Here is a 14,353-nt window from a genome sequence, read left to right as displayed (position 1 = left end):
GGCACAGTCAGTGTGGGGACAGGGAGGGCACATCTCAAAGGCAGGCAGGCAGGCAGGCAGGCACAGGGCAAATTCTACAGAATCTGTAGATTCTGTTGTAAGGAGTGGGGCTTACCTATAACAAAAAGTAGAGGCAGAGGTAAACTTAATTTTTTTAGGATTTAGTTCCTGCTTTTTTTTAAATCCTCATGATATAATCATTGAGTGCTTTTTCTTTGACAAACACTGTGTTAGGTAGGAGCTGTTCAGTGATTTCCCCCAGCCCCCACCTCAAGGTATTCACTGCGCTGTGATGCCTAAGGGACCTTCTTTGGCTAAAACTTGTGCTCCTGCAGTGGTGAGAGCTTACCTGCCAAAGGCTTTATTCCTTTACAGAGTAAACTTCAAGGGAGTTTGCCAAGGGCTGGTTCTGATTGGCTGATCACCCTAAGGAGTTTGTGGCTGTTGTGCCCTGACAGCAGGGCACACCAACATTATTTGACAGCTGCCATGCTAACACAAGCCCTCGTTTTCCTGAAATGACTTGTATATATCTGGGGAATCCTCTTGGGAAAATTGAATTGATATAGTACAGTGATGAGTAGGCAGTATTTTTTAAGTCAGCAAGAATTTCATCTAGCCTGTTCTCTGCCAAACCAGAGTTGCTCAGCCTGGAGTTAGTAAGGTTTATGAGGATGGTGAAGTTGGTCCCTCCCAGCATTTCCCAGATGTTGTTTCATTATCCTGTAGTAATATAGGAATGGCTATTTCTTTCTTTTTTTTTTTTTCTAACTAGTGATTTAATATGTGGGATAAGAGGGGTGCAATTCCATACAATTCCCACCACCAGAGTTCGTTTCTCATCCCCTTCCTCTAGGAGTATGGACCAGAGATCTTTATGGGGTGCAGAAGGTGGGAGGTCTGTCTTCTGTACTTACTTCTCTGCTAGACATGGGTGTTGACAGGTCAATCCATACTCCCAGCCTATTTCTATCTTTTCCCTAGTGGGGCAGGGCTCTGGGGAAATGGGGTTCTAGGACACATTGGTGAGGTCATCTGCCCAAGGAAGTCAGGTTGGTGTCATGGTAGCACCTGCAATTTGGTGTCTGAAAAGCATTAAGATATAAAGCAGAACAAATTGTTTAATAATCAGGAACCTAAAGGTAATAATATACCAGATAAAATTTGGGGTCTTTATGTTGGAAGAAGTTAGGAAGTCTATTTTAGATATATTCCAAGGGGCCCATGACTACAAAAGCTCATTGCCCTAAGTAACCTATAAAGGTTGCATATAGGGTTGAATGGTCTTTAGAGATTTAAAATTATTGACTCTTGACAGTTCAGTTCAAATCTTACACTCTTCCCCCACCACCACCAGAGCACTGCTCTGGCTTATAGTGGTGGGATTGAACCTGGGACTTCAGAACCTCAGCCACTAGAGTCTCTTTGTATAACCATTATACTATCTACCCCCTTGTATTGCCTTCCAAAGAACAAGTCTCATAAGGCTGTAATGTACTAGGTATATGATAGACAAAAATATGAATAATCATGTACATTAATTAGATAGGCTTCCCTTAAGTTTGAGTTTTCTATTTCTAGAAAGTTAAAATTCTTGCTTTATTAAAATCTGCCCCTTGGAGGTAGACTCATTTAAAATGCATGTCTTAATCCAGAGATGGGAACATATTGGTCAAAAGCCTTGTATGCCATTTATGGCCGCCTGATCTTGCCCTCCGCTTGGGTGGTTTTTTTTTTTTTTTTGTTCTGTTTTTTTCTTGTAACAGGGAGCCTCACAAATGGAGTTGGAATATAAGGCTTCTCCAAAGAGATGTGGCTGTGTGTTTTCCTGAGAAGCATAATAGTTCCGGTTGAATGAGTATCACTGGTTATTTAGTAACCTGAAGGCTGTCCACAGTTGACAAAACTGCTGGTTTTGAAGAATTGAGGATTATTAGATATACCCGACTTTTTTTAAATAAAATATTTTATTTTTCAGAGAGATGCAGAGAGAGAGAGAAACAGAGAGAAATACCAGAGCACTACTCAGCTGTGGCTTATGGTGGTGTGGGGGGTTGAACCTGGGACTTTGGAGTCTCAGGCACTAGAGTCTCTTTGCATAACCACTATGCTATTTACCCCCACACCCCAACTTCTAAATTAGTAAAACTTCAACATTCCTGTTTGGAGAATGAACAAAATCCTTTAAATTAAAAAAATAATAATAATAAATGAGAGAGAGAAAGAAGCATGTTTAATAATGTCTCTTGTCTTAATAGTGTTTGTATCTCCTGTGGGAAACTGCCGTGATTCAGAGTAGCTAGCTGGTGTGTGTTGGAGACATTCAACTGCTTGAATGGGGATGAAAGCCACGGTTGGGATTCATGAGAGCTGCAGAGAATCCTGTTCTTTCCTTTCAATGTGTTGCATGCCCAAGAAGGAACATACCATCCTAGACTTAGTAAAATCATACTGACTTCATTTTTCATTTAGTTTGACCTCCAAATCCACCTGTTAAAGACTTGATTTTGACCCTTCCCCATGTGAACTCTCATGCTTGCTTTTAATTCTTTTGAACGGGTGCCTAAATATAACTGATGGGGCTATGAAAACCTGTAGCATTTGAAGCATAGAGCTGTTTGGGGTCTGGGCAAATATTTTGCATTATCAGCCTGAAAATTTGGTTGGCTTTCTCAGATTTCATTTTGTAATATTAGCAGTACTTCAGCCCCATGGAGTTCCATGGATTCACTGATAGTCTTGGTGTTGAAATGGCTATGAGTTAGCTGCTCAGTAATAGCCCTTGGTAAAACCTACTGGCTCTGAGGCAGTTCTCAATCAGCTTTCTCATGCTGCTTCTTTCCAGACCACACCAGTGACCATGCAAGTTGGAGAAGGTCAGCAGGTACAGATTGTCCAGGCCCAGCCACAGGGTCAAACTCAGCAGACCCAGAGTGGCTCTGGACAGACTATGCAGGTGATGCAGCAGATCATCACAAACACAGGAGAGATCCAACAGATTCCGGTAAGCCCTTTCCTGACCCTAGGTTTGCATGCTGCTGTGTTCAATGTGATAACACACACACACACACACACACACACACACACACACACACACACACACACACACACACACACACACACACACACACTTTTTAAACCTACACTCCCATTACTCCAGACCACAACTTACTTCACTTGACTGCTTTCCTTTAATTCACTTTCAGGGCTTCAGGTTCACCACTACAGGGCAACTCTGCTCAATTTACCCTCACTGTTCTTACACAGAGAAATCCCTGTAACCACTATTCCAAAGGCCCTGTGAGGCAGTCCTATCTTCTGGTTAGAAGCAAGTAAGGGAGGTGTACAGGGTAAGCCATAAATACACTTGTTGCATATTCATGAGTCAGTTCCCGGTGGAGCCTGCTGCAAAGTATATTTTTGGCTTTCTTTTAACTTATCCATTCCTGCACTGTGGACTGCTGCTTCCTGTATGCCTTGAGGGATTTCATTCCTTAGATTTGTTGGTGTTTTAACTTGTACTTGTTCTTTTGGAAGAAATATCCTCACCTCAGTACCTGCCATCTGTGTGCATTGGTCACTTTAATACAAAATATGTAGAAAGAGAATGACATAAAACACATCGTTGCCCTTGTCCTGCCTATTATAAATGAAACTGAAATGTAGGCAGATAAACTTACCTGGACTTGGTTAAATACTTCCTCTTTGGGGGAAAAAAACATTCAGAAAGTATCTCAAACTCTGTCTTTGGAATTGTTCTTATTAAGTTAACAAAGCAATAGGCCAAGACAAGGTTTAGGAAAATGAAGTACGTATGTCTTTCTGTCCCTCCCCCAACCTACACTCCCCCCTTGCCCCCCCCCCCCCAATTGAGATATCAATTTCAGGTGCCTTGCTTTACTATTTCAGTCACCAAATCCAGGACCTCTCTTGAATATTTTTTCACTTTTCCTTTAAGATGTTTTTCGGGGCATTGGGGGGGGTGGAGATAGCTTAATGATTGTGCAAAAAGACTCATGCCTGAGGCTCAAAAGCTCCAGGTCCAGTCCCCTGCACCACCGTAAGCTAGAGCTGATCAGTGCTCTGGTTAAAGAAAAGAAAAGAATTATTTCAGAGAGTCTGGGTAGTTGACCACTCATGTTACCATTCACAAGGTTCAGCCCCCCGGTCCCTATCTATAAGAGGGGGCAGCCCTGTGAGTAGTGAAGCAGTGCTGCAGGTGTGTCTCTTTCTCCTTCTCCATCTCCCCACCTCCATTTCTCTCTGTCCTGTTAAATAAAGGGCAAAGAAGATTTCAGGCCTGGGAGGTAGCACAGTGATTAAAGCAGTGGACTCTTAAGCATGAGGTCCAAAGTTCAATCCTCAGCACCACATGTGCCAGAATGAAGGTGTGATGTTCTGTGCCCACCCACCCCCATAAATATTAACAACAATAACAACAAAAACTTTTATATTTCATATGAGTTAGTTTTATATGAGAGAGAGCAAGAAAGAAACCTTTGCACCACTCTGGCACATCGCTAAGGATTGAACTATGAGCCTTGTGAATGCAGTTCCATGTCCTACCAGTTGGGCAATTGAGCTGTTTCTCTGGCCACTAGTTTTCATTTCTGAAACAAGTTCATTTAAACCAAAGAAGGAAATTTAAAAAGGGAAGCAAGAGAAAAGTCTCTAGTTTGCAGTATGTTGTGTATGTGTGTGTTGTGTATGTGTGTGTTTTCAGTCATATATGTAGAGCTGGGGCTTTACACAGGCATGACCTCATTGTTCCTGGTCCACTTTTTCATTCAGATGGAGGTGGGGGGCTGCAGAGCTTTAGAGCTTCCCTCCCCTTGCGACTGAATCTGCTGTGCACATACACGGTAAGGCATGTGCACTACCTGGTGAGCTGTCTCTCCAGCCCCTGCAGCGACTTTGATTTGATTGTTTTGAACTCTCTGGGATACAGAACTTTAGCACAGATTTGTTGCAGAGTTTGGGACCAGTTTCCACTGTTCAGATACCTTCTGCAGGAGTGTGTATTCTTAAACATGTTAAAGTACTTAGAATAGGATGACCTCCCAGTAGGAAACTAAACCCAAAGTGTAGGCATATTTGTTCTGTAATTAATGCTTTAAAAATAATATGAGGGTCCCTGGGTCTGTCCTTGTTTGAGACTGAGGGAAAAGTAGGTTTCTAAGTATAAGCCCAACAGAAGAGTTTCTTGCTTCTAAAAACCATTTGGAACTATTTCACTGTCACTTTTTCAATCACATTGAGTTTCTACATAGAGCTTTTCCCATATGGGAATGTAAAATCTTTGTCAGTTTAGCTTCCCTGACTCTGGGACTAACCACTTGTCAGTCTCAGCAGAAGTTTCCCAAGCCTCCATTTTAGCCCTCATCCCCCAAAACAACTTAAACTTGTAGTCTGGAAGCCACATTATGGGATTAGGTGGCACATTTAGGCTTGCCATCACAACTTCTTTCTTGGGAGCTCCTCTGGCATGTTCTAATATCTTGCCCTATTTTTTTATTATATTTTTAATTATCTTTATATATTTCATAGAGACAGCTAAAAATCAAAAAGGAAGGGGATGATAGGGAGAGAGACAGACATCTGCAGCACTCCTTCACCACTTGCAAAGCTTTCCCCTTGCAAATAAGGTCTGGGGTTTCAAACCCATGTCCTTGCACATTGTAACATGTGCTCAACAGGTGCACCAACACCCACCCACCCCTCTCTCTCTCTCTCTCTCTCTCTCTCTCTCGCTCTTTTTTTTTTGATAGGTTAGAGAAAAATTGAGAGGAGAGGAGGAGAGAAGAGATACCGACAGTACTGCTTCACAATTCTAGAAGCCCCTCTCCCCACACCCTGCATTTTGGGACTAGGTGCTTTGAACCCTAATCTTTGTGCATGGTAATGCCTGTGCTAAACTGGGTGTGCCACCACCCCTATGTATTTTGAACCAGATTCTCAACAGGTTTAAATTTTGTGTCTCTCATGATGTGGTGAACAATCATGGAATGTTTTACCAAAAACTTCAATTAGTTTTTCTTTGAATAAATGTGCTTTGAGTTTTGAAATTTCAGAAAAACAGTTTGATTTAGCATTGCATGCAAGAATGTATAGCTTTATCTTATCATTTTCCTCATGGAAGTATAATTCCCTGCAGTGAAGTAGCTCTTGAAGGCAAGGGGAAGATTTGTTCCAGAACAGAGTTATGACTAGCCAGTTTTACGTAGTAAGCTCAGCCTCCTAAGAAAGGCAGACTCGGCCCCCAGATGGAGAGACCAAACCTGCCAGTCCTCCAGAAATCTCGTTTACTCCCATCCCTGAGTGTGAATGTCTGTAGCTCTCTGCTGACTTCTTCTGTAGCTTCTCTGCTGTTATAACTGCCTTGTCTTCTCTTCATCCCCACACTTGAAGCACTAATTCTGTCATGGTACACTGGAGCATTAAGAGCCTGAGTTAAGGCTTTTAGCACACAATTAAATGCGGCATGTGGTATTATTGTATTATCTGAGACTTAATCTTAAGCTTGAGAGACTCTTAAGGGCATTTTTGTAGCTTTGGTTTTCCATGATGGGGTTTTCAGTGAAAGGTTTATTGATTCGGTTTCCCCAGGGGAGGTGTTTGGCCAGAAGCTAGTGCTGAACACCAGGATCCTGAAAGTTCCACAGACCCTCTGGCTCTTGGGGACAGAGATAGTAAAATAGGCCAGCTTATCCTTCCAAGATGTGTGGCATGGGATTGAGCACTACTGGGGCTGTGGCATGGAGTGACGGCCATGTTTTGGTTTGCTGGTGGACACTGGAATTCTCAGTATTAGACCAGCTAATACTGGAATAGGCAACTGGAATAGGGAAGCAAGGGAATGGAGTGGGTAAAGGCGCATGTTCAATGTGCAAACACACCAATTTTGTCATGCTGTCTTTGAAATAAAATTCAAAGAGTAAGTGGCCCTGTAGGTTGAAATGGTCAAGCAAGAGGTCCCTAGTTTGATTCCCCAACATTATATGTGCCAGAGTGATGCTCTGGCTCTCTCACACCCTCTCCCATTAACAGACATTTTATTTTTTATTCTGAGAGAAACTGAGCAAGGACAGATGGTAAGAGCTACTGAATATTAAGGATGCAACCAGGATTTTTTTTTTTTAGATAGGCAAGAAGAGAGAAAGGGGGGAAGGGGGGACAGGCAAGCAGACAGAGACCACAGCACCAAAGCTTCCTTCAGTGTGGTGGGGGTTGGGCTTGAACCTGAGTCTATCACATGACAAAGCAGCACATTATCCAAGTGCTCTATTTCACCATCCCTAGAAAAATTAATTTTTGTTTTATCTTGGCACTGCTCAGCTTTGGTTAATGATTCTGATGACTGAACCTGGGAGCTCAGAGCATCAGGAATGACAGTTATTTGCATAACATATGCTGTCTCTACAGCCCTGCAGCCATACAATTCTAAAACCCAAAGAACCTGTCTTTTTTTTTTTTTTAAGTTGTGTCACTGTGCAGTAGAGATTTTAGTGTTTCGTATATGTATGTGTGTATTTCTTTAAAGATTTATCTTATTTGTTACAAGGAGAGAGACACCCACACAAACCAGAGCACCACTCTGGTGCATACGCACTATGCCAGAGATCAAACTGGAAGTCTGTCAGGAAAGTCTGATGCTCTGCCACCAGTTCAGCTGTTTCCCCAGCGATGAATTTATACTTCTATTAAAAACAAAACAAAACAAACAAAACAACTTGAGTGGAGGAACTAGCATAATGGCTATGAAAAAAACTTTCATGTCTGAAGCTCTGAAGTCCCAGGTTCAACCCTCTAAACCACCATATAAAAAAAGTCTTTTAGCTAGGGATATAACTCAGTGGTGGACCACATGTCTGAGGCCCTGGATTTGATTACACACACACACACACACACACACACACACACACACACACACACACACACACAAAGAAAAGAAAAATTAACTATATATATATATTTTAAAGGAACTTTTCAGTATAGGCCTCTTTGTACGATTTGGGGGTGGTAGGTAGGGGACAGTCACCATCTCTAGTCATGGAAAGTTTGCCTGGTTGAGGCTGCACTCAATCTTCTGTGGTCTGTTTGTCTCTGCCTGTGCTCTAGGTGCAGCTGAATGCCGGCCAGCTGCAGTATATTCGCTTAGCCCAGCCTGTATCAGGCACCCAAGTTGTGCAGGGTCAGATCCAGACGCTCACCACCAATGCTCAACAGGTATGTGCCCCAGAGATACAGGCCTGAGCTCTGAACCAGCAGGAGCTGGCTGCTGGCTAGAGAGGAATGCTTAGGACACAGCTCCCTCCCTGCACCTCAGCCTTCAGAAAGAGCTGCTTCTACACCTCTGCACATCTGTTCTACAGCCCAGGGCACAGAAAGCGCATGATTGGAGGATTGAATTCAAGGTGTATGTCTTAAGGGACATAAATACTGAGCAAGTCTGTAGGGTGTTTGGAGAAAGCCTGCCAGAGGAAACATTTTGACAAACTGCCTCATGATCAGACTGGGTTTCCATCTTTAAATCCCAAAAGCTGTTAGGTTCTGGCACCTTCTTTGCCCCTTGGAAAGCTTACTTAGGTGTTACCTCCTCCTGTACCTGCAGCCAGATTTTGCCCCTTGTTTTGTCTCATGCTCATTAGCTGATAAAGGCTGAGAGCAGCCATAGGTCCTGAGAGGGGGCTGCCCCTCTGGGCTTAAGGGCTGAGGACATGGGCATCATTTTTCAGGGGGTGGGGGCTGCTGATCAAGGGGAGGCACTGTTAATGGATTTTATTACCTCAGACCCAAAAAAAGCAGCAATCGTTTAAGAGCTGGACCCGTCTGGCACAGTTGCATTTCTAGTGATGTATCTATTGACAATGGTGACAGAGCTAAGTTTGTAGAGCAAGTCTCCAAAGATCTCATTTGGGAAAAGATGAGAAATGAGCCAAAAAGCAAGGCTTCTGAGTTCCGTGTAGTCTCTGAGATCATTAAATGTCCATTCCAAACCCGTCCTTTGGCTTGTCTGAGGACTTGGACTTTTTCCTAATTTCCTTGGGGCTCACCAGCAAACACACAGTCAGATCGAAAGGTTAGCCACACCCTTGGATTTCCCCTTCCTCCCACTCTCACTTTAAATAAGCATTCATTTTAATGACGTAAAGACCGAAACCAGTTCATCACTCTGTTTTAGCATATGTGATGCCAGGGATTTAACGGGGGGCTACCTACTGAACCGTATCCCCTGCCATTCCTGTCTGTCTGTCTGTCTCTCTGTTTGTTTAAAGCTTGTAAGGAGCTAGCCTAGTATCCAAAAGCTTGTTAATATTTTTTATTTTTGTATTTATGTATTTTCGATAGAGACAGAGAGAATATGAGGAAAGGGGGAGATGAAGGAGGGTGGGGAGGAAGAGATATAACTTCAGCACTGCTTCATCACTCTTGTGAAGCTTCCCCCTGCAGGTGGGAACTGGAGGCTTGACTCTGATCCTTGTGCATTGTAACGTGCATTATACCAGATGCGTGCGCGCGCGCACACACACACACACACACACACACACACACTTCTTATACATGAGGATGGGGAGAAATGAGAAGGAAGAATTCTTAGTTCCCTGGAGGTCAATTTGGAGGCCAAAAAGTGGGGAGAGTTGGGTGTGCAGAAAAGAGATGGAAGAGGCTAGGAGATAGCTCACCCGACAGAGTGAGCACTTTACCACACACGAGGAGTCAACTTCAGGCTCCTGGCCACCACCTGGGAGCACCTGTATTAAGGAAAGCTTCACGAGTGGTGAAGTAGTGCCATGGTGTGCCTGCTCTTCTCTCTCCTTATTTCTCACCCTCGTCTAAAAAAAGGAAAGAAAGGTTGAGTTTACTGGGAGCTGTGGAATTATGTGCAGGCATAAAAATTCTGGTGGAGACAAAAAGGGAAATAGGGGAAGATAAGGGTGACCAGAAAGTCACCCGAGTTTCCATAACAACAGCATATAATAGCGACAAGCTGGCACTTAGTATGTGCTCAGTGAGTATTTGTTGAATGAATGCTGAGTAAGCTATGTAGGTGCATTGAAGATAGATGGAATTGTCTTCTCAGCTGGTGTGAATGGCTGTCCTTCTGGCCGCAGGCCATGATGAATCTCACCTGCGAAGAATATTTTCCACTTGTCTGTAGGTCATTCATTTATTCTGTGAGATTTCATGAATACTTACTTTATGGGGGAGGGAGGGGTGTAAAGACAGAACTTGCTCCTGCCCTCAGGTAATTGAAAGATTAGTGTGAGGAGGAAGGAGGACAGTAGTAATAATCTGTCATGAAGCCCTGTCACACCTGACCCCTTCTCACTGCTTATAACCTTAGGGAACCCTGGCAGGTGCTGATTTTTGGCCTCTGTGAGGTCACTCGAGAGCATAGTCCTTACCTTGCATGTTGGCTGTGATGGTTCGAGGAGATGGTACACAGAGGACATTACTAGTTAAATGTTCCATACATACACAGGCTTACTAGCACATTTCAGTTGTCTTGTTAGTCTGCCAAGCTGCCTCCAGCGGTTGGCATTACAGAGTGTAGTTCTACATGTTAGTAAATTTATTTTAAAATCCCTACATCGTATCTGAAGTGCATGCTCTGTTCCCCTACTCCACCCCCTTGGCCCAGAGACCTGCACGTGACCCTTCTCGGAAAAAGGACTTCATAGGTTTGCCATGAAGGCTGCCAGGGCCAAGGCCTCCTGTTTGCCAGGGTGTTTCATATTCCACTCAGATAATCTGGGTGATATGGGTTGGTTTGGAGCCCACCTTCCAAGAATGAAAGAGACCACTGGCTACTTTGCCTTTTTTCCTTTTCTCTCTCTCTCTCTTCCTTTCTTTCTGAAAGTCTTTCTCCCACCCACTCCCTTTTTTTTCTTACAGTGTGACTTCACTGTCTGAAAGACTGTTAGGGTTTCTGCCTAAATTTCATAAATGCTGTACCCTGTCAAAACCTAGAAGCTAGGTGTTTTGTTTGGCTTGAGCCTCAGACCTCAATAAGACCTTGGGGAAAGGTAAGACATTAGAGAGATAATTGATGATCGCTAGGCTGGGTATTTAGGTCAGTGATAGAACACATGACTCACATGTGTGGATTTAATCTCCAGCATTAAAAAAGAGAGAGAGAGGGAGAGGGAGAGATAAATGATTACAGAAGTGTCGTGTATTAGTGCTTCACATGTGGTATCATCAGTGCTGGCAGGTGGGGAGGATCCCTTGCTTTTCAGTGACTCATCAAGCTCCTGTTCTGTGCCAGACTTCGCTCAGACACTTTGTTTGCACTGTCTCATTTGATCTTCAGGACCCTCTCCTGGAGAGTGGGACAGATGACCAGATCCTGTACTGACACACCCACTCTGCCTTTTGTTTCCTGCAGATCACACAGACAGAGGTCCAGCAAGGACAGCAGCAGTTCAGCCAGTTCACAGATGGACAGGTAGGACATCCAGCGTGGGCATGGGCAGAAAAGGAGGCATTGTGGAGATAAGCTGTTGATATCTGCAGATGTTGCACAGTTAAGGCAACTGTCCTGTCTCTAATACAATAATAGTGAGAGAACAGAAATTATTAAAACAAATAGTCTTGAGGTCAAGGCACCTGTTCTTTAGATTTATACTGATGAAGTCATCAGACTTGGGAACTGAAAATATCCTTAGACTTTTAGTTCAAATCCTTGTTTTTTTAGGTGAGTAAACTGAGCCACAGAGATAGGAAGGACCCTGCCCATGTTCATTGCTGAGTCAGGGATAGAAAGCAGGTCTCCTGTTTATCTCCCTAGAACTACTTTTTCTCTAAGCCATGTCCTCATTTAATAGCGTGGATTAGGTGAAAGGCTGAGAACATGTGACCCTTTGAGCTTAATGCCTGGAATTCAGTGATTCTAACCCATGCAAGAGAGGACTCTTAGTTTTCCCTCCACTGCTTCCCTCACACTAAGGTCTCAGAGATGCCTGAGCGCATGATAAAATGATAGCCACAAGTTGTGTTCTCTGCTGCTCAAAGGGAAAGAAGCTTGCATCACCCACCCCTGGCTTTTGCCAACACTAGGTGCCAAGAGTATATTCCAGGACTCCTGTGGCAGACAGTCTTGTCTTCTGGTCTCTTTTAGGGACACCTGAGTAACCAAGTGTCTAGTTGGCCCTGACTTCTCATAGTGGCTTTGTGTACGCTTTCTCCATACCTCACAGGTCTTGACTGTCCTAACTTACTTTCTAGGCAGGGGCCACATAGGAAATGCAAGTTTGATGTAGTCTCAACCCGAGTGAGATATTCTGAAGAAGGTATCTGGGACCCCCAACCAGCTCGAGACTCTAGGAAGCTGCATATACTGTTCTTTTAGGGGTGACCTCATTTTCCTCTCTCTACCCCTTACAGCAGCTCTACCAGATTCAGCAAGTCACCATGCCTGCTGGCCAGGACCTCACCCAACCCATGTTCATCCAGTCAGCTAACCAGCCCTCTGATGGCCAGACCCCCCAGGTGACTGGAGACTGAGGGCCCAAACTGGCAAGGTCAAGGACACCCAACACAGTTTTTGCCATACAGCCCAGCTGATGGGCACAGCCTCCCTCCACAGCGGGCCCGGCCGACCTCAGCGCCTCCTGCGGGCTAGGACTCTGGTGCACTACACCCCATACCTGGGGGTCGAGATTCTCCAACAGAAAGATGCAATATTTTTATTTCCTTTTCTTTTTTCTTTTTTTTTCTCCAAGGAATCAATATTTCAATATGTTGATCTATGTGTCCAATGCTATAAAATGAAAATATTAAATAACATATTTATGGCATTTTCTTAAAGAGTGTGGTTGAAGAAATATTTCCTATGTTTTTCTGCTTTTGGTTCTTACCACCACTTCTTTTTAGAAGCAAATCTCAGGGGTATGTGTTAGTTCCTGATTCTTGGAACAGCTGCATCCCCCAGGATTTGCCACCATTAGTCTGCCCTCAGACTAAATTAGGTGGACATGTAAAGCTTCTGTTTGACTAGCGGTCTTCTCCCCATGCCCCTGCTCTTTCCCCAGAGCTCAGTGCATTTGCGTCTAGCCTCTGGAGGCCATGGAAACATCACACGCATTTAAGAGATGAACACATTCACCACGGAAAGCGGATGGTTTCATACCCACACCTCTTTCTCCCATGGACTCAAGGAGACTAGAGTTTTATGCACCTCCCATTTTTTTCTATTTTATTTTTTAAATGCATTAAAAATTATACTAGTCTCTTTGCTGCATGGACTTAAAACTGCATGAAATGCAATAAATCTCACTTTAGATAATTTGGAGTCTGGGTTTTTGTGTCTGGGGGGCACTCACAGGGTCAGTTCTCTTGGGAAAGGTTTGGGTAGGTTTTCTGCCCTCAAATTGGGTGTCTGAAAGAATGGGGGGGGGCCCTTATGAAGCTGGGGGTGTCCAAAAGTAAGAAGACTTAAATGACATCTCTGATTCAAACTGAGGTCTTTCAACTGGACTTTAAAATGAACTTCATCAGAATCTGTTCGTTGCTTAGAGGTGCCTGCTTGCCTGCCTGCCTGCCTGCCTTATCTCCTGGACTGCCTACAACATTGGGTCAAATTCAACTGTGTTCTTCTTGGTTGACGGTCAAGAGCCTCTTCTCATGATGAGAGTTTTCTCTATCCTTCACTGATCTGGGTAAATCATTCCATCCCTGTGTTGGCACAGATGGCACTCTGAGCTGCCTGCTTTGGTCATGTCCATTAGCAGAGCCATGGCATCTGCCATTGAAGGCAGCTGAAACCCTTTTGGTTTTGGTTTTTGGTTTGGTCAGAAGGTTCAGTAACCAGGGCCTGCTTCCTACTAATTGAGGCAGGGGAAATAGAACAAGTTTCCCATTTCTTCATTGGGCTTCGCTGGCCATAGGGACCAGTAGCGAGGCTTTCTTATCTTGATAACTGGAATGAGACTTAGATAAAATATGAGTAGAGAGCTACATGACAAGGAAAGTAGATGTTAATTCTTCCCCTGACAGTAATATGCCAGTCTTAAAACCTTAGGCAACCTTGTTCCCTGTGCAACTGTCTTAATGGGGTAGAAAGGAGGCTTTAATATTAGATGATTTTAAGTCTGACCTTGATGCCCTTATAATTAATTCCCTCACTAAATATCCTATACTATCAGCTATGACAACTATTTAGAAAGCTGTGTTACCTGAGTATATCTTACCTTATCACATAAGAAAAAGCAAGATGGCATGCATTTTAAAATATACATAATGAAACAATAAATTATGACAAACTAGAAATAAGAATATAATTTGAGTAGAAAACATAAGAACCAGAACACTGATATTCTGGCCATAAAGTTGTTAGAATTGGATTTTACAT

The 14,353-nt window shown here is 43.6% G+C and overlaps 1 protein-coding gene across 6 annotated transcripts in view; it reads left to right on the top strand.

Annotated features, from left to right (window-relative positions):
- The window catches only part of NFYC (nuclear transcription factor Y subunit gamma), an 86,631-nt gene extending 73,842 nt beyond the window's left edge, over positions 1-12,789 (top strand). For 4 of the 6 annotated variants that reach the window (XM_060206137.1, XM_060206138.1, XM_016193877.2 and 1 more), the window contains exons 7-10: positions 2,846-3,004; positions 8,119-8,226; positions 11,390-11,449; positions 12,388-12,789. In XM_060206137.1, coding sequence (XP_060062120.1) covers positions 2,846-3,004; positions 8,119-8,226; positions 11,390-11,449; positions 12,388-12,507 — 447 coding nt within the window. In that variant the 3' untranslated portion in view covers positions 12,508-12,789. Of the gene's footprint in view, positions 1-2,845; positions 3,005-5,547; positions 5,684-8,118; positions 8,227-11,389; positions 11,450-12,387 lie in introns of those variants that run through there. The other 2 variants (XM_060206139.1, XM_060206140.1) reach the window with 2 other exon arrangements.
- Positions 12,790-14,353: the final 1,564 nt, after the last annotated feature.

Source organism: Erinaceus europaeus, chromosome 13, assembly GCF_950295315.1.
Source record: "Erinaceus europaeus chromosome 13, mEriEur2.1, whole genome shotgun sequence".
NCBI classification, from domain to species: Eukaryota; Metazoa; Chordata; class Mammalia; order Eulipotyphla; family Erinaceidae; genus Erinaceus; species Erinaceus europaeus.
This window is presented reverse-complemented; position numbering and strand designations above follow the sequence as displayed.